This window comes from Brienomyrus brachyistius, chromosome 22, assembly GCF_023856365.1.
Source record: "Brienomyrus brachyistius isolate T26 chromosome 22, BBRACH_0.4, whole genome shotgun sequence".
Classification (NCBI taxonomy): Eukaryota; Metazoa; Chordata; class Actinopteri; order Osteoglossiformes; family Mormyridae; genus Brienomyrus; species Brienomyrus brachyistius.
The window spans coordinates 8,239,207-8,263,793 of NC_064554.1; the positions used below are offsets into that span (position 1 = coordinate 8,239,207).

Here is a 24,587-nt window from a genome sequence, read left to right on the forward strand (position 1 = left end):
TTTTCGAAAGAATTTTTTAACAAACCTGGAGGTCACTACTGACAAAGCCGTGATTGTTGTTGGTTTTAATATTCACATGGAGAATGACTGTGATCCTTTCACAACAACGTTTGCTGTTATTCTTGACTCTGTAGGTGTATGTCAGAATGTAGCTGGACCTACTTATGACGTTCCATAGCCTCCTTATCCACCGCATTGGTTCTTGACCAGCTTCCATAGTCCTTCAAGCTTTCAAGCCTCAAGTGAAAATGAACTTGAACAGGTAGCTATGAACATGAAGAAACTGCTTCACTGCACTATAGTTCTTGTAGCTCCACGTAAGAAAATAAAGCATAGAGATAAGAAACCTTCCCCTGGTACAGTATATGCAAGAACTTAAACAGGCTTCACACAAGCTAGAGCGCAAATGGCACTCAAGTAAACTAGACGTTTTCAGACCCATCTGGAAAGGGAGCCTCTCTAAGTACAGACAAGCACTAGCAACTGCTAGGTCTGTGCAGACTAATAAAAGAAAACAGAATGTACCCTAAATTCCTGTTTGAATCTGTGTCCAAAATAACAAAGTTTGGGCAAAGAAGCATAACAGAAGCATTTACGAAGAAGTGTGTGAGATGGCAGAAAATCATCCATAACATAATTACATGTTAAACTAGCATTACTGAGGTCCAAATTTGCTGTGCGGCTATTTTAAGGGGAAACCTATATTTTAGGTTTAAGGTAATAATCTTACCCCTTCATATCTGTCATCTAACGTATGATTGATAGCTGAAAAAGTAATTCAGCTACGCATTTCAATGTCAACAGATTTGTACAGTATCACCAGTTTGGTGTTCTATAATTTCAGTGTCCGTGTGTTAGCACAGAAAACCATGCATCATGATATTTTATTATATTGACTAGGTTATGTCTGAATGCTTACACAAACATCCTTGTCGGCAGTAGCTGATAAATGTAAGTTGCTACAAATACGTTATCATTACATTAAATTATATTACATAGATCGTCATGCATAATATAGGTTAATATGTCATGCAAACATAATAAGTCATGCAAACCATACCACCGTTTTCTGTATTTTCCCTGAAAACATCTACTGCATTGGCAGCAACTTCCATCCATCCATTTTCCAAACCGCTTATCCTACTGGGTTGTGGGGGGTCCGGAGCCTATCCCGGAATCAATGGGCACGAGGCAGGGAACAACCCAGGATGGGGGGCCAGCCCATCGCAGGGCACACTCACACACCATTCACTCACGCATGCACACCTATGGGCAATTTAGCAAGTCCAATTAGCCTCAGCATGTTTTTGGACTGTGGGGGGAAACCAGAGTACCCGGAGGAAACCCCACGACGACATGGGGAGAACATGCAAACTCCACACACATGTGACCCAGGCGGAGACTCGAACCCGGGTCCCAGAGGTATGAGGCAACAGTGCTAACCACTGCACCACCATGCCACCCCCTGGCAGCAACTTAAATAATTTTATTTATCTTTAAAAACATAGAAACATTGAAAAGACACGCGATGCTTTTGTATATGTGGCTTGCTTACCGCAACACTTTCGAAGAAAGACGTTAAAATTACAGTGAAACCACCTAACTGTAAAGCAACAGGTGAGGTCATGATTTCAAATCAGCGCATGCCAGAGGGAATGTGGGGGAAACTTAATTCCCCCCCAGGCCTGTATTATTGAAGATAAGTCTCCGCCCACCTTAAGAATGCCCGGAAATGGAATGAGGTATGCACCGAGTATTTAAAAAGCTGTACCTTTTCGCAAAGAACACGTCCACCATGAGTCTCATTCCCTCTTGTTCAACAGAAACATGGAGTCTGTTTATAGCTTTCCTGGGTCTTCTGATACTGTAAGTTTACTCCTTTATTCCAGTTTTTTTTTTCATGCGTACTACTTTTTAGAAAGTACACTACTACAAAATACAAATTAATAACTGTCGTAGATCTGTGATGAGGCAGTTAATTTGTCTCAGTTTAGGCAGTAGATATTGATAGATTCCTGTCAATTTATTTTTACATTTACGTGTGCCCATGAAAATAGTAAAATGCTAAGAGATGTTTCACATGACATAAACTAAAAGTCAAATGTATTGGGTTCCATTTGTGCCTGAAATATGTCGATATGCGCACTGCCCATGTCGAATGAACATAACGTTTGTCTGCGTCTATTCAACTTTGAACTGAACTTCAGCTATGACAACACCATTTTGGGAATGATATTGTCTGTCAAATCCTCATCTGACAAAACATTTGTCTGTCAGTTCAACTTTAAACTGTACTTCTGTCATCTTAGCACATGATATGTCATCCTCCTTGTCGTTTGACTGCCTCGTTATATATGCTGTCCTGATGTGTCGTCTGACATGTGTTATGAATGTCGTTTTGATGCGTCATTTTTGTGTTATTTTTCTTGTAGTCCTGCTGCATCATTATCCCTGTTGTATGTGTTGTTCTATATATCTACTTGGTGTAACATTCTGAAATACACCAGTTATTCTCCAATACACTTTATTTTTTTCATAGGTATTCAACAAAGGCTACTTCGGTCAAAATTGAGTTTTCTCATCCTATAGACAGTCACTTTTTTTTTTTTTTGAATGATCTTATATCTTAAAATGTGCTATACAAATAAACCTGGACTTCATGTCTACTTGCAATGTCGGGGACAGGAAAAATTAACCCACACACTGTCAAATGACTAGGAGAATGACACATCGAAACAAAATTCATGACAGCACAAACAAACATCACATCAGGATGACATTCATACCACACACACACACACACACACAGTCAAATGAGGAGGAGGAGAATGACACATCGAAACAACATTTATGATTCATGAATAGAGAGAAACATCACAAGACGTCAGGACGACATTTATAACAACAGTCAAACAATAAGGAGGATGATACACCATCATGACGTGATGACGTGTTTGGTCTACGTGCAGTACAACATCTCATTGTCAGAATAGTATTGTCACGACTGAAGTACAGTTCAAAGTTGAATAGGCACAGAAAAATGGTTTATTACAGGTGCTGTCGAAATAGTGTCCTATTCAACATATTTTTTGCACAAATCATGAACCCATATGCATGTCGACATTTCTGACACAGATGGAAACCCATATAAATGTAAATAAATTTTTTTTAAATCCTGATGTTTTTCACATGCACATGCTCACGTTTTTCTAACGTTTTTGAAACATTGCTTGTACATTACTGTCCCCCCCACCCCTGCATGTAGGTATGGTGTCTGGCCATACGGCTTTTTCAGAAAGCTAGGAATTCCAGGGCCAAGGCCACTGCCATTTGTAGGGACCTTTCTGTCATACATCTGGGTGAGTCTGCTGAATGTAATGCATTCTGTTTCCCTGCTTCACCGGAATTTAACTGAACCATGAACCCAATCAGAAACTTTTAAGGAGATATTTTAAAATCAATGTTAAATTTTGTTGCAATATAAAAAGTAGAATTGTAATTTGCAATTGAATCGATCCGCATCCACCGCACCACCCCCCACTGCCCCCACCCCTACTGTCTAGGCCCCCTCAGTCAGGAAAGTTGATAGTTGATGGATGCACAAATGAGTTGTTTCTTAAAAACATTTCTTAAAAGCATTCCGAAACTGTTTTCTTGAATTGATTGTCATTCCTCCAAAGTAAGAACATTCACATTAATAATTTTAGCTTCATTTCCATCTCTCTGCAGGGCTTTCACAATTTTGATATGCAGTGCTTCAATAAATATGGAAGCATCTGGGGGTAAGTCAATCTACAAGACCCTCACCATGAAACAGATAAGTGCAACATTGGATGGATGGATGGATGGTTGATCATTCCATCAGGAGTGTTCCCCTGCCTTATGCCTCATGCCTTACACTCACCATGACAATGTACTATGTAAGTAGTATGAAAGATGGATAGTTGCTAGGCAGGTGTATATATGTTTCTTAAGCTTTTCACAAAAGCATCAGGATAGGCACGTCCATCATGGCAGGTGCAGGTATTCAGCCAAAGAGGGATGTACACAGCTGCTGAAGACCAGGCCCTTTCCAGACTCCTGCTTCTTATGAGCTTCATGCATTTTTCAATCTGCAGGATTTTTGATGGCCGACAGCCGTTGCTGATGATTACAGACCCGGAGATGATAAAGTCAGTGATGGTCAAAGACTTCTACACCGTCTTCACAAACCGGAGAGTAAGTCTGAGCTGCTGCTGTTGCTTCTCCGTGGCCTGAGCTGTTTCTCCGTGCCCTGAGCCCTCAGCATTTGGTACAAACATTCTTGATGTTTTCCACATTTTCCGACCATACAGTATAGTAATAAAAACATTTGCTGTACCATGGCCTGGCAGCAGGGGTGTCAGAGAGGCATGGATGCCCCGATAGATACAGGGGGCCATTGAATAAGTAAAATCATAAACGTATATAATGTAAAAGGGCGAGGGCCTCAAGGTGACACTTTGTCAGGGGGCTCAGATGGTCTGGCTACTCCCCGGGCTGCCAGTGTGCTGCTCTGTGCCTCCCAGGTTGGCATGGATCCAGCCCAGCTCTGTATCCTTGCAGCTGACATGTCCTCCCAGTGCTGGTTGGAGTCCATCCAGCAAAGTAATTGATGAAAATGACAACTGAATGGATTATTTTGCATTGCTGGTTAATTGTATAGCTATTCGTTTGCATGTTTTGCTTAAGCTAAATCAACATTTCTGTACCTCAGTACTAAGGATGCCAGAAACGATTAGCTACTGTAGCCATATAAAATCAATGGCCCTGTTCTGGCGAGCACCAGAGCTAGCCCACTGCTGTGTCTTCCTGCAGGAAAGGGTTCTCGTCAGGCCGCTGGCTGATGCTCTGTCGATGGTAAAAGACAAAAAATGGAAAAGGATACGGAGCTCGATGTCCTCGTTATTCACCAGTGGGCGGCTAAAAGAGGTGCGGGGCTACACACGGGGAAGGGGCTTCTTGTGCCTTCAGGGTGTCTCCAAAAACGTAGTTCATACTTCACTTTTCCACGTCTGCTTTCGTGCGCTTTCAGGCTGGGGACGGTCGTCCGCATGGCAGCGTGTGTTTATTTTACATTTGGCTGTGGAGGGTTGTTGTCAGTGCATGCATTCAGCAGTGATATTCCACCAGACCAGGAGAGGGCAGAGGTGTTACAACAGCACAAATAAAAGCAGTGTGGTAATAAGTCATACCACAGTATTTTGAAATGCTTCCTGCAAAATTAGCCAGGATCCCAATGACTCGCAAGATTTCAAAACGCCGGAATAGTGCTGCTTTTTAAAATACTGCATACCTCTGTATAATCCCTGGCCAGTATGAAGAATTAGATATACGGATACCTCCAACCCTCCTCATACACCTGCTCACCATACCTACTACGATAACAACAATTATTCTTCTGCTGCTCTTTCATCATTGACTGTCGATCTCTGAAAGTCCATATTGCCACCTACTGGATATGCCTAATCAATTATCTTGCACAGTTGACCACAGGCAACTCCTGATGATGAAATTCACGTCACATCCTCTCGTCCACAACTGAAAGTGCGCTCGGGACAGTGAAGTGCGAATCAATCGGCCTTATGCCAGAGGCACACAAACTGTGGGGTGTGTCCCCTGGTAGGGTCTTGAAGGATTTATATGTGAGGGGGGGCACAGGTGAGGGGAAAAAAACTAAACAGAGAACTGTGTGGGGGCAGACCTATTTCAGAATTGCAACCTTTAGAAAAATGAATAACAATGCAATGACATTTCGAACACCTTACGTGATGTTAATAAAATAATTATGTTTTATTTAATAACTAAACTTTATTTGGGGTAAGTGTGATCTATGTGTTTGGGGGGTGGGGGGGGGGGGTCAGGACAAATCTATCAGCCCAGATCAGAACTTCATTTATTCACTCCTATAGCCAACAAATATGTATCTTGCTAGAGCTGAGACTGGTGAGAGACCTTATTTAATTGGCCAGTGAGGGAAGGGAGCTGTGTTTCATTTTGCACATCATGGACTGGTGTTGACTTCAGCATCTTTGAATCTTTGAAGCATAAATTATAATAATAATCCTGTTATATAATATTTTAACAAAAGCCATTAAGTGTCTCTGCTGTCCTGTATATGTGACAAATTACTGATGTGCAATAGCTGTTGTAACTTGTTGTTGATCAGTTTTCATTGAAACATCTTGCCGGCTGTTGAAACGAAAGCGAAAACAGGATCTGCTGCTGAGTGTTTCGCATGCTTTTATATAGCTTTTGTTCTTGTGACCTCCAGATCTTTCCCATTGTCGAGCGCTATGCTGATTCCTTAATAGCCAATTTGAAGAAGCGAAACCTAGAGAACCCAGTGGGAATTAAAGAGTGAGTACTGATTCTGTGGTACAAATGCCTCCGGGTACAATTCAGTACTGCAGTATATATCTGACATGTCCTCAAGCTTCATACAGTACTGCTGCAGGGGTATAAGTGAGCAATAAGGGCAACAACAGCGGTGGGGGGTATTGCTGGGCAGTATGACCAAGAAGTTGTATCACGGTATTTTTTAAGATTCTGACGGTTTCATGGTATATCATGGTATTTTCTTTCTTTTTTTTTATCATGAGAAAACATGATTATGAATGTTTTTAAAGAAGTGTGTTTTTATTGATTGTTAATGTATATTCAGCTTGACAGAGAAATGTTTTATTGATTATTACCATTTATTTCGCTAGGTAACAACATGTATGTTTAACCAGCATTATTCTGATAATAATTACCATGGTAGTAGTTATTTTGTTTCACCGATATGCATTTCATTGCTGACCTAATTGTAGCAAACAATATTATTTAATATATTTAATAATATAATTTTCGGCCTATTGAAGCATTACAGTGGTTGTTTCAGCTATGCTAAGGCATGATGATATATAAAAAATTCATACCGTTCAGGAAATTCAAAACTTTATACCAGATGAACCGGTGTACTTCCCAGCACTACTGGGGGGTATTGAATCACCAAATTACTCTTGTGTCATCATGGTGACAGACAGCTAACAGTAACTGCCTACAAACTCCTTTCCCCCCAGCATTTTTGGGCCGTACAGTATGGACGTGGTCACCGGCACATACTTCAGCGTGGACATTGACTCCATCAATAACTCCAAGAACAACTTTGTTGACAGTGTTAAGAAAATGCTGAACTTCAGCCTTTTTAATCCCTTTTTCCTGATTATAAGTATGTGGGAATTGTGCCTGATTTCTCATATCATTTCAAGTAACTACATTGTACAATTCCAAGATTTTTTTTCACCAGAATTATTTAGTGTGAAACGTTGCTGCATTAAAATAAAGCCATACTACAGTTGTAAAAACAAACAAATGATTCAACTGAAAACCCTTTTTTTCCAGCCCTGTTTCCTTTTACTGTTCACTTTTTTGAGAAGTTGGGCGTCTCCTTTGTTTCTAAGTCAAGCTTGGACTATTTCTGCCGAACAGTACGGAAGATAAAGGATGAGCATCACATCAATCAGGAGGTGTGTCCTGCTTAAACCCAGGGTCCTGCACTTTCTGTCTGGGTCTCCGATGCAACAATGTTTTAAACCCACTCTGAGCTAATCATGCTGTAGAAACAACCGGTGATCTTGATCACCTTTGACCTCCTGTGCTCAAACTACAGTCTGACAAACATTTAGTTTCACCAACAGAGTCAAGTAGGCTTCCTACAGCTTATGGTTCAGTCTCAGATTTTGGAGGAGAAGGCGAACGCCCAGGAGAGCATCAAACCTGTTAGAGGTTAGAGTGTGTCTTTCCAAACACAATGTTCACCTCTTTGCTCCGAAGTATTTAAGCCGTTACCTTGAACTGTGAGAAGCCTGTGCCTAAAATGACACCGAACCCAATTCCGTGTTTTAGGGCTGACGGATCATGAGATACTGTCTCAGTCTTTTGGCTTCATCATCGGTGGGTATGAAACCACTAGCAGCACCCTCTCAGTACTTGCGCACAACCTGGCAACCAATCCAACAGCCATGAAGAAACTGCAGGAAGAGATCGACAGTGTCTTCCCTAATAATGTAAGTATAAAGATCATTCGCAATATGTCCTGATGTTTCATTATAAACTGTCAGACTTTGGGCTTTCTCTCTCTCTGTTTCTCAGTCTCTGGTTTTAACCTGTGAAATATTAATAATAATTCAACAAGTTTTTCAGGCTTCTTAGCACTGTGTTTTATTTGGCCTGAGGGACAGTGGTTTATTTAACATACTGAGGGACAGTGGTTTATTCAGCATGCTGAGCGACAATGCCACCCACTGGACATGAAGATGCAGGACATGTTAGGTCAGGCATCTTATCAGAGGGTCCTTGCCCACCACAGAGCCCTGTCACATACGAGGCACTGATGCAGATGGAATACCTGGACATGGCCATGAACGAGTCCATGCGCCTCTGGCCTGCTGCACCACGCATTGAGCGGGCCTGCAAGAATACGGTGGAGATTCAAGGGGTGACCATCCCCACTGGCACCCTGGTGGTCGTGCCAACCTATGTTCTGCACCGCGATCCAAAGATCTGGGAGTCACCTGACACATACAAGCCCGAGCGGTAACTCACAAAAAGTCTGCCGCGCTCTTACGTAATTTGCGTCTGTTGCTATTTCCTTATAATAACTTTCCTATTGGTGTTTTTAAGGTTCAGCAAGGAAAGCAGACAGGATATTAACCCCTACACGTTTCTGCCATTCGGAATGGGACCTCGCAATTGCATCGGGATGAGATTTGCTCTGCTGATCATGAAAATGGTCGTGGTGAAGCTGCTGCAGAACTTCAGCCTGGAGACTTGCAAGGAGACGCAGGTAGGTGATGATGTCATTTCCTTGATGATCTCCACCCATGGCTCAAGGGCATCATGCAGGAATAGTACTATAATCAGCTGTAATCACAGTTTAAACATTTTGCTTTGTACTGGCATAGTGGCGCAATGTTTAGCATGGTTGCCTCACACCTCTGGAGACCAGAGTTTGAGTCTTTGCCTTGGCTTTGTGGGTAGAGTTTGCACATTCTCCTTGTGTCGTCATATGGTTTTCTGTGGGTCTTGTGCACAGAGCAAGTGGGCATAGAAAATTAATTAAAGAATGATTTCATATGATAATGCACATGAAGTAGTATCGAAATAATGGTATATGCTTCTGAATCAGAGCTTTTTTTGTGTTCTAGATCCCTTTGCAATTAAATGCAATGTTTCAACCCAAATCTATCAGACTGAAGATTGTGCCACGAACTCCAGCCAGTAACCAGGAAAGAGGATGAGTAAAAGCCATGATAAGGGCAATTGTGAGATAAGATTTCTGTTGAGAATAAAATATGTAAATATGTTCACGCAGTTTCTCTATGTTATCTCAGGATTGGTCTCCCCTTCGGTATGTCACTTCCCCATTTGGCCAGCAGGTGTTGCTGGCCATCCTGTTTGGTATTATCTCCTTATCTCTCTCCTGTTCCCCAAGCTGCCACATGGCTTAATGTGCTGAGTGGGCAGCTATGTCACCCAGGCTTCCCTTTCTGTGCAAGGCTCAACAAATTATTATCTTTTGATTGCCCTCACCTGTGCTTGTTCCTATTGCTTCTAAACTCCCCACACGTGTCTCTTGTTTATCCTCAACATGACTGTATTTAAGTGCCTGCCCTTGTTGTTTGTGTCGATGATCTCTGCAGTTGTTCCTGTGTTTGCCCCTGTGCTACTGTTTTTGTTCCTGCGTTGCTGCCTGCTTTACTTTATTGTTTTCTACCTACAGTACCTACCTACCAGAGTTTTAAACCCCTTGTGGTACCTTTTGTTTTTGTTTCACTTTAAATAAAGTCCCTTGTTTTGTTTGAGCCACAACATGGATCGTCCCTTTGTCCTCCTCCATGCCGGTCCATAACATGTTGTGCCATTATTCTAAAACAGCCATTTTACACACCAGTGGAGCTCCTTGTGTAATTTGTGATCATCTTTGGTTTATGCCTCTGTCCAGGGTTCGAGTCACACAGTGGCTTTCAGGGGAGCCCTATTTTCTGGTAGGCACTATGGAATATTATTTAGCATTATATAACATAGAATACAAGTATTATGATATTATTAAAAAGTATGCCAGATATCCATGATGTAATCATTACAATGTAAACATTATAATGTAATCAACACAATGTAATCAACTGAGTATTTATTTGCACCTTTTGTTAGTCTGAGATTCTGTTAGCTACTTTATGATAGTCCTGAATCTATGAATATTCACTTTTATTAATGTATATTTTATCACTATGTTAAAGGACAAATATATTATCAACCTTTTAGTTAGACAATGTGTAAAAGGCTGAAACTGCCAAGGTTTACTACTGAAGGAAGGGATTCGACTGAGTTCACCAGAAGTTCACGGCTGAGCATTTTTAAAAAACCAAGTGGAGATGGTCGCGCCACCATTATGTTCAGCCGAGAGACCAAACGGTAAAAGAAATGATGGACAAACTTATCACCTAGGAGTGTGGATTAAGGGAAGAAACATTTATTGTGAATGGCTGAAGGAATGATGATGCTTAAGTGACGAGATATTGTTAAATGATAAGAACTTGTATAAAAATTGGTGTAAAACAGTATTGGACACACTTTACGTGTCCAGCCTTGGTTGTAACTTCATTGTTGCAATAAAGACTGAATTCTGGATACTGCACAAGCGGCCCTCTGACTTCTGATTTGGCGGGGAAGGAGAAAAAACCACGACAGCACCACGTCACATGCATATGGGTACATATAAGTGCACGTCAGCGCGGTCAATAACAGGATTACTGTGGAAAAACACTCTACTATTTCTATGAGTCAGTAGCATTTCATATAGGCACAATATCAACAACATACAGTACTGAGCAAAAGTCTTAGGCAGTCCAAAGAAGTGTTTAATGCTATTTATCTGGGTAGCAACTGTACTTTGGCTTAGAACAAAAAGCACAACTTAACATTAGAACATGTGCAAATTAAGAGTAACACAATAAAAACTCGTAATAATTTCTTCTGTTTCCTAAAAAGTTGAATGTAGTTGATATCTAATTGGATGGCTAGATAAACACCGCTTCAGTTCCCAAACTTCTCCTCAGGTGCACCTCAGCCATTACATCCATCCATTTTCCAAACCGCTTATCCTACTGGGTCGCGGGGGGTCCGGAGCCTATCCCGGAGGCAATGGGCACAAGGCAGGGAACAACCCAGGATGGGGGTCCAGCCCATCGCAGGGCACACTCACACACCATTCACTCACACATGCACACCTACGGGCAATTGAGGAACTCCAATTAGCCTCAGCATGTTTTTGGACTGTGGGGGGAAACCGGAGTACCCGGAGGAAACCCCACGGCGACATGGGGAGAACATGCAAACTCCACACACATGTGACCCAGGCGGAGACTCGAACCCGGGTCCCAGAGGTGTGAGGCAACAGTGATAACCACTGCACCACCATGCCGCCCTCAGCCATTACATGATTTTGGTAAATTTCCAACAGCTCAATTAAATAATTAAATATATTGGTTTAAAAAGTCAGTGACAGATTGACTAGTTGTCTGAGGGGCGTAGCCAGATCCTGTACAGCAGGGTGGCCAGACTAGACCCAGTGATTTTACTGGGGTAGCAATAGGGTAATTCTCTGCAAACTGGGGAAGGTGGGACTAATAATCATCTCACGATCGAGCTGAAATACAAGCACATGGGAGACTTACCCTTCTTAATCATATCCCACCAGAGCTTAACAAAAGCTGGGAACAGCAGCATCCACCCCACCCCTTTTTCCTGCACCCCACACACCTGACTAACCAAACATAACGCAGAGTACAAGTTAGGGGGACCAGACGCACTTCCCATGCAGAGTCCAGCACAGACACAGTGCATCTTTTATTCCTGTCATTTATTCTGAAAATCCAAGTTGGTGTTCGGCCTCTCTGCAGGGTACACCAATACATAGGGACAAGTAGGAAACTAGTCAGCTGTGCAGTATGCACCACAAGGAGGACACTCAAGTACTGTAACTCCTTTTCATTGTTTAATTCAGTGAGATTCACTTAATCATAAGATAAATGGCAATGTTATAGTTACACTGAAAGAATATACCTAAAGATGTCTTAAATTTTCTTTGATATAGCAAAATAATGCACTTTCAATTGTGCCCTTGCACACATGTACTCCTGTCATGGACATAAATTACAGGGATAGGAGGGGTTGTAACTCCCTCACAATAATCAATACCAGCCAGTACAAGCCCTCCAATAATCATGTCTCCCTAGTGACGTAGCTGTTGTAACGCTGTATTAATAATACGTTTGGGGTGATACTGGTGTAAACAAATTTACTGCGCTGCCAGTCATATAAAAATATAGCATATACAATTAACTACAATACATAATACTGTACTGTGATAATAAACAACTATGTTAATGGTTTATGTATTTATGATACTGTACTTTTTATCGATATTTTAGGGTCTACTCTTTCTACTTACCGTAGCCTAGGTATGTAGTAGGATATATTATCCAGGTTTATGTAAGTACACTCCATGATGTCCAGGAAGTGAAAATATGTAAATAAATGATGTAAAATCTACAGCAATAATCACACATTGATCTTTGATCACTGCTGGACTTTGGTATTTTATTTCACAGGTGGGTTGTGTGTCTTTATGGTCACCAAGATGAAGGTGTACAATTTATGGATACGAGACGAGTATGTTTAAGACTACAGGTATAGATTGTTTTATGTATCGAAAATAAGAGGAATGGGAAACTTATTTTTGTATGATTTTACGGGTCACATGAAAGTCAACAAAAAAAGGCAATTCACCATCATATGACACTTCCGTTCTTTAGCTGAAGAATGAATTTTTTATTTATTCTTTTATATAAGAATGTTTATTACTCAAAGGGGACGATAACAATGACTTATCATATCTGTTTTTTTTATATTTGTTTCTTTATCAATACCCAACAGTAAAACCCTCCCCATTGTGAATTTGTACGCGCTTGTCCATATAAGGTAAACCGTAGATGTCATTCCTTAATCCCCCTTCTCGGTAAAAGCAACATATGTTCTTCAGTTGATGCATATGTCTATGCACACAAAGGTTTAGCAGCGTTTGATTTTTACGAAAATGAATCTTACGTCACTATCACTACACGATTAATGTACAAACTTCTAACTGAAATCCAATAGATGCAGAATCACTGTACAACTTGGCAACCCGGGTATTGCTTAAACTCAGGCTCCGCCCACCGCGAATGCCCGGAAATACGAAGAGGTATAAAGTAATGCACATTGTGTAATATTCGACTTTAAAAACGGCAATTTTCGCGAAGAACACGCCATGAATCTCATTCCCTCTTTTTCAACAGAAACATGGACTCTGTTAATAGCTTTCCTCACTCTGCTGATACTGTAAGTTATGCTCCTCTATTTTCTTTTGCATACGTACTACTTTTCAAAAAATACAATAACCTAGAAAAAACAAATTAATAGCTGTCGTGGATCTGTGATGAGGCAGTTAATTTGTCTCAGTTTAGGCAGTAGATATTGATAGGTTTCTTTACATTTATTTTTACTTACGTGTGACCATGAATATATGAAAACCGTTAACAGATGTTTCACATGAAATATGTCTGAAAAGTGAAATATATAAAAACACATATTTTCTGCTAACGCTGATGTTTTTTACATGCACATGCTCACATAGTTGTGAATTTTGTTTTTTGACGTGTTTGTAACATTGCTTGTACATAACTCTCCCCCCCACCACCCCCACCCCTGCATGTAGGTATGGTGTCTGGCCATACGGATTTTTCAAAAAGCTAGGAATTCCAGGGCCAAGGCCACTGCCATTTGTAGGGACGCTTCTGTCATACATCTGGGTGAGTCTGCTGAATGTAATGCATTTGGTGTGATTTTACCGATCAGGAATGCATTTCAATGAATCTATGTAATAAGGGAGGGAATTGGCTGCTGTCACGATCGGCTGCGATCGCGCTGATTAAAAGTGGGCGATCGCTCGGGCAGGCGGGCAAGGAGCACGCAGATGACGGGTAAAACCGGGGGTTTATTTGGGTCACTGGGTGCAGGGAACATCAGACGCTGACTGACATCAATGACAGACAAGGGCAACAGGGGAGACCAGGACTTAAATAAGACAGGACCAATCAAAGTAAATGGACAAAGCTGGAGACTATCAGGGAAGCACACGTGGGTAATCAGGGGGCGTGGCACACACGACATGACAGCTGGGCCCTCCCAAATCCAGACGACAGTACACATCATATTCGGTTAACTCAAAATGAATCACCGAATCAGGTCAGCGCATCTTTTTTTACGTAATAAACTTTGTGGTAGTCATTTCCTAAGTACAAGGTGTCCATCAGTCAGACGCTCTCAACCTGGTGGCTGCCTGTAGTTCATGATGTTTGTTACGATGCAATTTGTATTTATATGTATTTTCTATACCAATAAAATTGTATAAATGAACTGTATAAATGAGCTTTTCTTAGAATTTGTTATTTAGACATGACAGACCCACTGTGTTAAGTTTGATTTACAACAGTACCTATATTGGCAGTTTTAATAATAAACTATTTTAAAACAAATTCTGTTTCCCTGCTTAACCGGAATTGGACTGAACCATGAATCCAGTCGCAAAGCTGTTCTCATGTCAATATTCTCCTTTATAGGATCCAAAGTTTGTAAAACGTTTCTCCACACCCTTCCATATTCATGATAGTACTGTGCAGTGCAGCTTGTCAGTCCCTTAACAAAATTGGGCAGTGTGCAACTGGGCAAGTATGACAGATGTAACAAATGTGACCAACATAATTATAATAACTAACTGTTAAAGAGATATTTCAAAATCAGTGGTAAATCTTGTTGCAATAGAAGAAGATAATTGCAATTCGTTACTGAACTGAACCCCCTCCCCCACGGTCCAGGCCCCCTCAGTCAGGAAAACTGATGGTTGATGGAAAGACAAATGATTTGTTTCTTAAAAATGAACATAACCATAAACATTCTGAAACTGTTTTCTTTAATAGAATGTAATTCCTTCAAAGTAAGAACATTTGCATCAGTAATTTTTAGCTTCATTTCCATCTCTCTGCAGGGCTTTCACAATTTTGATGTGCAGTGTTTCAATAAATATGGAAGCATCTGGGGGTGAGTCTACTGTATCTATAAGACCCTCACCATGGAACAGATAAGTGCAATATTGGATGAATTGATGGATGGATGAATGGTCGATCATTCTATCAGGAGTGTTCCCCTGCCTTAGGCCTTGTGCCTTACACTTACAATGTACTGTGTAAGTGTTATGAAAGATGGATAGTTCCTAGGAAGGTGTATATATTTATGTTTCTTAAGCTTTTCACAAAAGCATCAGGATAGGCACGTCCATCATGGCAGGTACAGGTATTCAGCCAAAGAGGGATGTACACAGCTGCTGAAGACCAGGCCCTTTCCAGACTCCTGCTTCTTATGAGCTTCATGCATTTTTCAATCTGCAGGATTTTTGATGGCCGACAGCCATTGCTGATGATTACAGACCCGGAGATGATAAAATCAGTGATGGTCAAAGAATGTTACACCTTCTTCACAAACCGGAGAGTAAGTCTGAGCTGCTGCTGTTGCTTCTCCATGGCCTGAGCTGTTTCTCCGTGCCCTGAGCCCTCAGTATGTGTGTGTGTGTATTCGAATTTCCTGTGATGCATCTGTCCCGTAGAGAGGCCATATACCATACTGTATGCTTCCTGCAATAGGCCTTGGATCATATCAGCTATAACAGGTAAAGTAATTAATTGATGTAAAGTAATTAATTGATATAACAGGTAAATTATTAATTGATGAAAATGACAGATGAATGGATTATTTTGCATTGCTGGTTAATTGTATAGCTGGCCGCTTGCATGTTTTGCTCAAGCTAAGTCAACATTTCTGTCCCTCTGCACTAAGGATGCCAGAAACGATTAGCTACTGTAGCCATATAAAATCAATGGCCCTGTTCTGGCGAGCACCAGAGCTAGCCCACCGCTGTGTCTTCCTGCAGGAGGTGGTTCTGGCCGGGCCGCTGGCTGATGCTCTGTCGATAGTAAAAGACGAAAAATGGAAAAGGATACGGAGCTCGATGTCCCCGTTATTCACCAGTGGGCGGCTAAAAGAGGTGCGGGGCTACACACGGGGAAGGGGCTTCTTGTGCCTTCAGGGTGTCTCCTAAAGCCTAGTTCGTACTTCACTTTTCCACGTCTGCTTTCGTGCGCTTTCAGGCTGGGGACGGTCGTCCGCATGGCAGCGTGTGTTTATTTTACATTTGGCTGTGGAGGGCTGTTGTCAGTGCATGCATTCAGCAGTGATATTCCACCAGACCAGGAGAGGGCAGAGGTGTTACAACAGCACAAATAAAAGCAGTGTGGTAATAAGTCATACCACAGTATTTTGAAATGCTTCCTGCAAAATTAGCCAGGATCCCAATGACTCGCAAGATTTCAAAATGCCAGAATAGTGCTGCTTTTTAAAATACTGCATACCTCTGTATAATCCCTGGCCAGTATGAAGAATTAGATATACGGATACCTCCAACCCTCCTCATACACCTGTTCACCATACCTACTACGATAACAACAATTATTCTTCTGCTGCTCTTTCATCATTGACTGCTGATCTCTGAAAGTCCACATTGCCACCTACTGGATATGCCTAATCAATTATCTTGCACATGTGCAATCAATGCACACGGATGTGCAAGGTCTCCACTATCTAGACGTAACAAACTGGGCTACATGCACACTGATCCCAGTCTGTGGACAACCCCGGGTGATGAATTTTATGTCACATGCAATCGTCCATGACTGAAAGTGCACTTGGAAAAGCAAAGTATGAATTGGCGATAAGCCAGAGGTATTCAAACTGTGAGGCACGCCCTCTGATGGGGCATGACGGAATTACATGTGAGGGGGGTGCAGGTCAGGGGAAAAAAATAAAGGACTGTGTGGGGGCAGGCCTATTTTTAAATTGCAACCTATAGAAAAATTTTTAATAATCTGAACACATTATATGTCTGTACACCTTATGCGATGCTGATAAAATAATTACATTTTATTTAATAATTAACGTTTATTTGGCGTCAGTGTGTGTACGTGTGGGGGGAGGGGAGGGGGGTCAGGACAAATATGTCAGCCCTCAGGGAGACCCTGTAAAAAAACGTTTGAATATCACTGTCCAATGCAGGTTGCTATGAAACCTCATTAGTTCCCTCCTATAGTCAAGAAATGTATATTTCTTTATCTTGCTAGAACTGAGACTGGTGAGAGGCTTAATTTGGCTTCAATTGGCCAGTGAGGGACAGGAGCTGTTTCATTTTGCACATCATGGACTGGTGTTGACTTCAGCATCTTTGAAACTTTTAAGTTTTATACAAGCGTAAATTATAATAATAATCCTGCTATATAATATTTTAACAAAAGCCATTAAGTGTCTCTGCTGTCCTGTATATATGACAAATTACTGATGTGCAATAGCTGTTGTAATTTGTTGTTGATCAGTTTTCATTGAAACATCTTGCCGGCTGTTGAAGCGAAAGCGGAAACAGGATCTGCTGCTGAGTGTTTCGCATGCTTTTATATAGCTTTTGTTCTTGTGACCTCCAGATCTTTCCCATTGTCGAGCGCTATGCTGATTCCTTAATAGCCAATTTGAAGAAGCGAAACCTAGAGAACCCAGTGGGAATTAAAGAGTGAGTACTGATTCTGTGGTACAAATGCCTCCGGGTACGATTCAGTACTGCAGTATATGTCCTCAAGCTTCATACAGTACTGCTGCAGGGGTATAAGGGAGCAATAAGGGCAGCAACAGCGGTGGGGGGTAGTGCTGGGCAGTATGACCAAGAAGTTGTATCACGGTATTTTTTAAGATTCTGACGGTTTCATGGTATATGACGGTATTTTTGTTTTTTCCAAGTTCATCATTACCGTGGCATTATGAATGTTTTTAAAGAGGTGTGTAAAGAGGTGCCCTGGGTGTGATGTTAACTGCATCTGGACCTGCAAACAGTCCTCCAACTTGTAGGGACAAATTTTATGGGTTGGTGACGGGGTTGGCACTCCTGCCACTGTAAAACAACTCACAACGGCTCAGTCTAAACGAGCATGATACCCTTCTGCTCGCCGCGGGAGTCGCTCTGCTGCAGCTGCCCACAGGAAGGCTACACGCGTCATGGGGGAAAGCCTTTGGGAGCCACATCCCCAGACGTTAATAGCGTCAGACCTGTTGGGGATCAGGGCTGGCGTGGGGCCGAGGTGGCACCATCTGCATGGCAGCACATGGGTCCCAGTTTGAGGCGGCCCATTCCGGTATGCCCGTGGAGTGTCTTGTCTCCCTGGCGAGATGACCATCTACCTGTGCTGTTGGGGGAGCTTTGTAAACTCTGCATTTTGGCGGAGGCGCTCTCAGGTACGCAGACCAAGGAGTGACCAGATCTCTGAAAGTCAGTATTCCTACCTTCGGTCTGGTCGGTCTGATGGCTTCTGTACTCAGGGAGTAGCTTTTGCTGTAGCGGATTGGCTTCTCCCAATGCTGTCTGATGTCACTCCTTTCAACGGGCATATTATGAGACTCGGGCTAAGGTACCCCGTGGGTGTCTTGTCTGTTGTCTCAGGGTATGCTCCGACTGCGGTGAGTGACGTCTCATTGAGGCAGACATTTTACTGTGAACAGATGACACACAATCTGTGGTTTAGTGACCCACATCCTGCTTACAAAGGCACTGAAGCATGATGCACATCTGAATCTGTTCCTCGAAGACTTGGGTCAGGGCGGATCATGAAACGGTCATCATGGATGACACTGTAGTTGCTGGCTACTTTGAGCAGTTGTTTAAAGCTGATCCTCCAGCTAGGATGTTGGACATCTGTGGGTCCACAGTTCTCGGGGCTGATCCTCCAATCAGCTGTGAAGCACCCAACCTCACTGAGATTGCACAAGTGGTGAATCAGGTTCTTTGCAGCCTTTGTCGAATTTTCGACTCAGTTGATCGAGTTGCCCTGACACTTTGTGAGATCCCCCCGAAGTTGCTGGTTGTCATGGCCAGCCTGTACACTGGTACTGCGAGTGTTGTGATGTTCTTCCCAGCTGATTCTGGGGTTCACCACGGGTAGGTTCATGCTCCTACTCTGTTCAGTGCTTGGTTTGACTGGGTGGTAGCCAGGATCGTGGGGTCCAGCAGTTGTGGGGCATCTGTTGGAGAAGAAAGATTTATCTTGACTTTGCCGACGATGCCATGATCTTCGCAGAGTCAGCGGAGGCTCTGATTGGGGCTCTCAAGAGACTGATTGAGGAATCTGAGGATCTGGGATTGCAACTCTTCTAGATCAAGACTAAGATCCAGGCCTTTAATAACTTTTTAGGCACAGCCATCAGAAGTGTGTTTGTCAGCGTGGAGAATGTCGACCTCATCGAGAGATTCATTTACCTTGGCAGCGACATTCATGCCTCTGGTGACTCTTCCTCTGTTAGCAGATGGATTGGGAGAGCATGGGGGAGTCATGAAGTCGCTGGAAAGGGGCGTGTGATGCTTCCAATATCTTTGCAAGAGGATGAAGATCCAAGGGAGTCCTGGTGCTCCCTGTCTTGCTGTATGGCTGTGAGACATTGATGTTATCCAGTGAGCTGAGATGAAGACTGGATTCCATTGGTACTGTGTTTCTTCGGAGAATCCTTGGGTACTGCTGACTTGCATTGTGAGGGAGCATCAGCTATGGCACTACAGCCATGTGGCGTGTTTCCCTGAGGGTTATCCTGCTTACAAGATCCTCATTGCTGAGGACCCAAGAGGCTGGACCAGGCCAAGGGGATGCCCACGTTATGGATGGCCATTGCCGGAGGGTGGGGCTGGACCATGTGTATGCCTGGGGGGTTGCCAGCTGGGATCCAAAGGCATTTCTTAATGTGGTGAGTGTGGCAACTCGCTGCATCAACACATGCTCCCCAACCTGACCTGACCTGACCTATTTCTATTTATTTTATTTCCTCAAGAGAAGGAGAGGGAGAGAGAGGGGGAAAATGAGAAGAAGGGGGAAAAACACATAATCTGCTTCAATACCTGCTGAAAAGAGAAAACAATAACCAACATCTGTACGAATCACAGTGAACATCCATCCATTGTCCAAACCACTTATCCTACTGGGTCACGGGGGGCCCAGAGCCTATCCCGGAAGCAATGGGCACGAGGCAGGGAACAACCCAGGATGGGGGGCCAGCCCATCGCCGGGCACACTCACATACCATTCACTCACACATGCACTCCTACGGGCAATTTAGCAACTCCAATTAGCCTCAGCATGTTTTTGGACTGTGGGGGGGAAACCGGAGTACCCGGAGGAAACCCCATGACGACATGGGGAGAACATGCAAACTCCACACACATGTGACCCAGGCAGAGACTCGAACCCGGGACCCAGAGGTATGAGGCAACAGTGCTAACCATTGCACCACCATGCCGCCCCCACTGATAGATCTGCCTCCCATTTTGCAATAGGAAGGGATATTGATTCATCCATTTTGGAAAGTGTCCTGTATATTTTAGACAATAATTTGGGGATTTTGAGATTAAAGAATTCTGCCACACTTGGAGGTATTTAAATAGGGATTCACTGTCAATGCACTGATCCATAGTGCTTCCAGCAATGAACATCCATCCAGCCATTATTGTAACCTCTTAATCCCAACTTGGGTTACGTGGAGCCTATCCCAGGAACAATGGGTGCAAGTGGAAACCAACCCTGGGTGGGTGCCAACACACTGCAGGGTGTACACACTCACTGGGCCAATTTAGACACGCTAATCAGCCTATCCGGCACGCTTTCGGAGTTTGGGAGGAAACCAGAGCCCCCTTGCAAAAACCCACACGAACACCAGGAGAGCGTGGGAACTCCACACAGAAAGGACCTGGGATCGAACCCAGGACTTTTTTGCTGTGAGGTAGCAGCGCGAACCACTGCACCACTGTGCTCCCCCTTATCAGTAAACAGTTTTATATAATTTTCTGCCTATTGAAGCGTTACAATGGTTGTTTCACCTATGCTAAGGCATGGTGGTATATAAAAAATTCAAAATTTTTTTTACATTACATCATGTGGACGGCTGGGTGCATGTGTGTCAGTCACCTGGGGAAGAGATGGTGCATGGATGCACTATGGGAAGGCGGCAAGCTAGCAGAGGCAGTGTGGGCCTGCTATTCATGTGAATGAAAACTTTATACTGTACCAGATGAACCGGTATACTGCCCAGCACTAGTGGGGTTATTGAATCACAAAATTACAATTCTGTTACCATGGCGAGGGACAAAATCTGCTGATGGTAATATCCTTCAAACTACCTTTCCCCCCAGCATTTTTGGGCCATACAGTATGGACGTGGTGACCAGCACATCCTTCAGCGTGGACATTGATTCCATCAATAACCCCAAGGACCCCTTTGTCGGCAATGTTAAGAAAATGATGAAATTCAGCCTTTTTAACCCCTTAATCCTGATTTTAAGTATGTGGGAATTGTGCCTGATTTCTCATATCATTTCAAGTAACTCCATTGTACAATTCCAAGATTTTTTTTCACCAGAATTATTTAGTGTGAAACGTTGCTGCATTAAAATAAAGCCATACTACAGTTGTAAAAACAAACAAATGATTCAACTGAAAACCCTTTTTTTCCAGCCCTGTTTCCTTTTACTGCTCGCTTTTTTGAGAAGTTGGGCGTCTCCTTTGTTTCTAAGTCAAGCTTGGACTATTTCTACGGAACAGTACGGAAGATAAAGGATGAGCATCACATCAATAAGGAGGTGTGTCCTGCTTAAACCCAGGGTCCTGCACTTTCTGTCTGGGTCTCCGATGCAACAATGTTCTAAACCCACTCTGAGCTAATCATGCTGTAGAAACAACCGGTGATCTTGATCACCTTTGACCTCCTGTGCTCAAACTACAGTCTGACAAACATTTAGTTTCACCAACAGAGTCGAGTGGACTTCCTACAGCTTATGGTTCGTTCTCAGATTTTGGAGGAGAAGGCAAACGCCCAGGAGAGCATCAAACCTGTTAGAGGTAAGAGTGTGTCTTTCCAAACACAATGTTCACCTCTTTGCTCCGAAGTATTTAAGCAGATTTCATTTCCCTGGAAGTTAAACTGTGAAAAGCCTGTGTCCAAAATGACACTGAACCCAATTCTGTGTTTTAGGGCTGACGGATCATGAGATACTGTCTCAGTCTTTAGTCTTCATCGTCGGTGGGTATGAAACCACTAGCAGCACCCTCTCACTACTAGCACACAACCTGGCAACCAATCCAACAGCCATGAAGAAACTGCAGGAAGAGATCGACAGTGTCTTCCCTAATAATGTAAGTATAAAGATCATTCGCAATATGTCCTGATGTTTCATTATAAACTGTCAGACTTTGGGTTTTCTCTCTCTCTCTCTCTCTCTCTCTCTCTCTCTCTCTATCTATCTATCTATCTTTCTTTCTCCCTCTCTCACTCTCTCTCTCTGGTTTTAACCTAGGGAAGATTAATAATAATACAACAGGTTTTTCAGGTTTCTGAGCACTCTGTGAACTCAAAGTTTTATTTGGCCTGAGAGACAGTGGTTTATTTAACATACTGAGGGACAGTGCCACCCACTGGACATGAAGATGCAGGACATGTTAGGTCAGGCATCTTATCAGAGGGTCCTTGCCCACCACAGACCCCTGTCACGTACGAGGCACTGATGCAGATGGAATACCTGGACATGGCCATGAACGAGTCCATGCGCCTCTGGCCTCCTGCGCCACGCATTGAGCGGGCCTGCAAGAATACGGTGGAGATTCAAGGGGTGACCATCCCCACTGGCACCCTGGTGGTCGTGCCAACCTATGTTCTGCACCGCGATCCAAAGATCTGGGAGTCACCTGACACATACAAGCCCGAGCGGTAACTCACAAAAAGTCTGCCGCGCTCTTACGTAATTTTCTTACTGTTGCTATTTCCTTATAATAACTTTCCTATTGGTGTTTTTAAGGTTCAGCAAGGAAAACAGAGAGGATATTAACCCCTACACGTTTCTGCCATTCGGAATGGGACCTCGCAATTGCATCGGGATGAGATTTGCTCTGCTGATCATGAAAATGGTCGTGGTGAAGCTGCTGCAGAACTTCAGCCTGGAGACTTGCAAGGAGACGCAGGTAGGTGATGACGTCATTTCCTTGATGATCTCCATGGCTCAAAGGCACCATGTAGGAATAGTACTGTAATCTGCTGATTCACAATTTAAACTTATCTGGTTTCATACAATAGTGCACGTAAATATTGCCTGTACTAATAGTCAGAATAACGACATATACTTTTAAATCAGAACTTACTTTCTTTTTCTAGATCCCTTTGCAATTAAATACATTGTTTCAACCCAAAACCCCTATCACACTGAAGATTGTGCCAAGGACTCCAGCAACGAAACAGGAATGAGGTTGAGTAATTTTGTCAACTAGGGGACACTGTACCGTAACTTTAATACAATCATTTTATGGACCGGTGGAAATCCCCGTATAGTTTGCAATCGTCTACTGCAGTAAAGCTGGTTTGACATTAAGACATAAGACATTTGGTTGTTTTCCTTCAATAACTCACAAACTACAAGTACAATCATTTCTAAAATCACATTTTCTGAATAGAAAGCCAGATACGCATGTTTAATCAAACAGAATGTCCTTTGTTTGCTAATTAATTAAAACCTGTATTTGAATATCTACTTCTCTGTCTCGATGATATAAGGGACCGTAAAGTACAGGTGCTTTTCAGTTATTCACTGTTTTCCAATAGGCCTGTTATGCAAATCTAAAATAAAAGGACCAGCTGTTCAATAGCTCATGAGTGACTGAAACTTTTCCTTGAAAATAAGTTGTTCAATACCAAGAGACTAAAGCAGAGCACACTACAACCCCACTGGGCAGTACGGCAACACATTTTACTTCAGCAACGGTCAGTGTTTCTTTACTTAAATTTTGCTTCAAATTAAATGGATTCTGAGAATGGAAAAGGGTGACAAATTGAATGGACTGCAAAACTGCGTATTATTTAGATTTAAAAATACTTTTTTCTTGTCATAGGGTGTAAAACTAGAAAATTCCAACAGTACAGTTCATTGTTGGGTTTTTTTTTTCACTGACTAGCTGCTCATTCCACGGAAAAGGTTTGACATTGCTGGTAGAGTTGTCACCCATCCTGTGATGAAACACTGGAAAGGGGGGGGGCTGTCAAAATGGCAGCATTGTGTTCCCTGGACAGCACTGTCACCTACTCCGCTCATCTAATCCTTACTCCTCACACACACACCAACCGGTACAATTTCTCAAAGTGCTGGATGGATCAAATGGAAATGAGAAAGCCAATGAATGTGTGTTTGAGTCCTAGTTGTGATATGTAACTCTGAATCTACACCTGCTCATTTACTGCACATTCCACTTACTAACACCAATAAGGTGCTTACCTGTATTTCTTTTTATATGTCTTAATGTCCATGTATTGAAATG

General features: G+C 42.6%; 2 protein-coding genes across 3 annotated transcripts; both read left to right on the plus strand.

The window, feature by feature from the left end:
- Positions 1–1,787: 1,787 nt before the first annotated feature.
- Positions 1,788–10,692, plus strand: LOC125717895 (cytochrome P450 3A27-like). The gene is made up of 13 exons (XM_048991248.1): positions 1,788–1,866; positions 3,266–3,359; positions 3,730–3,782; positions 4,119–4,218; positions 4,837–4,950; positions 6,293–6,378; positions 7,083–7,231; positions 7,405–7,529; positions 7,701–7,788; positions 7,909–8,069; positions 8,372–8,598; positions 8,686–8,848; positions 9,210–10,692. The coding sequence occupies exons 1-13, from the start codon at positions 1,796–1,798 to the stop codon at positions 9,300–9,302; spliced, it is 1,524 nt and encodes a 507-aa protein (XP_048847205.1). The 5' UTR covers positions 1,788–1,795; the 3' UTR covers positions 9,303–10,692.
- A 2,585-nt stretch (positions 10,693–13,277) lies between these two features.
- On the plus strand, positions 13,278–23,920 carry LOC125717894 (cytochrome P450 3A27-like). Of its 2 annotated transcripts, none has more exons than XM_048991246.1 (13): positions 13,278–13,443; positions 13,820–13,913; positions 15,149–15,201; positions 15,549–15,648; positions 16,088–16,201; positions 17,685–17,770; positions 21,422–21,570; positions 21,744–21,868; positions 22,028–22,127; positions 22,261–22,421; positions 22,766–22,992; positions 23,081–23,243; positions 23,434–23,920. In XM_048991246.1, exons 1-13 carry the CDS (start codon positions 13,373–13,375, stop codon positions 23,521–23,523), a joined length of 1,533 nt encoding a protein of 510 aa, XP_048847203.1. In that variant the 5' UTR covers positions 13,278–13,372; the 3' UTR covers positions 23,524–23,920. The 2 variants fall into 2 exon arrangements, with proteins under 2 accessions (XP_048847203.1, XP_048847204.1); XM_048991247.1 differs by having other exon boundaries at positions 22,040–22,127.
- Positions 23,921–24,587: the final 667 nt, after the last annotated feature.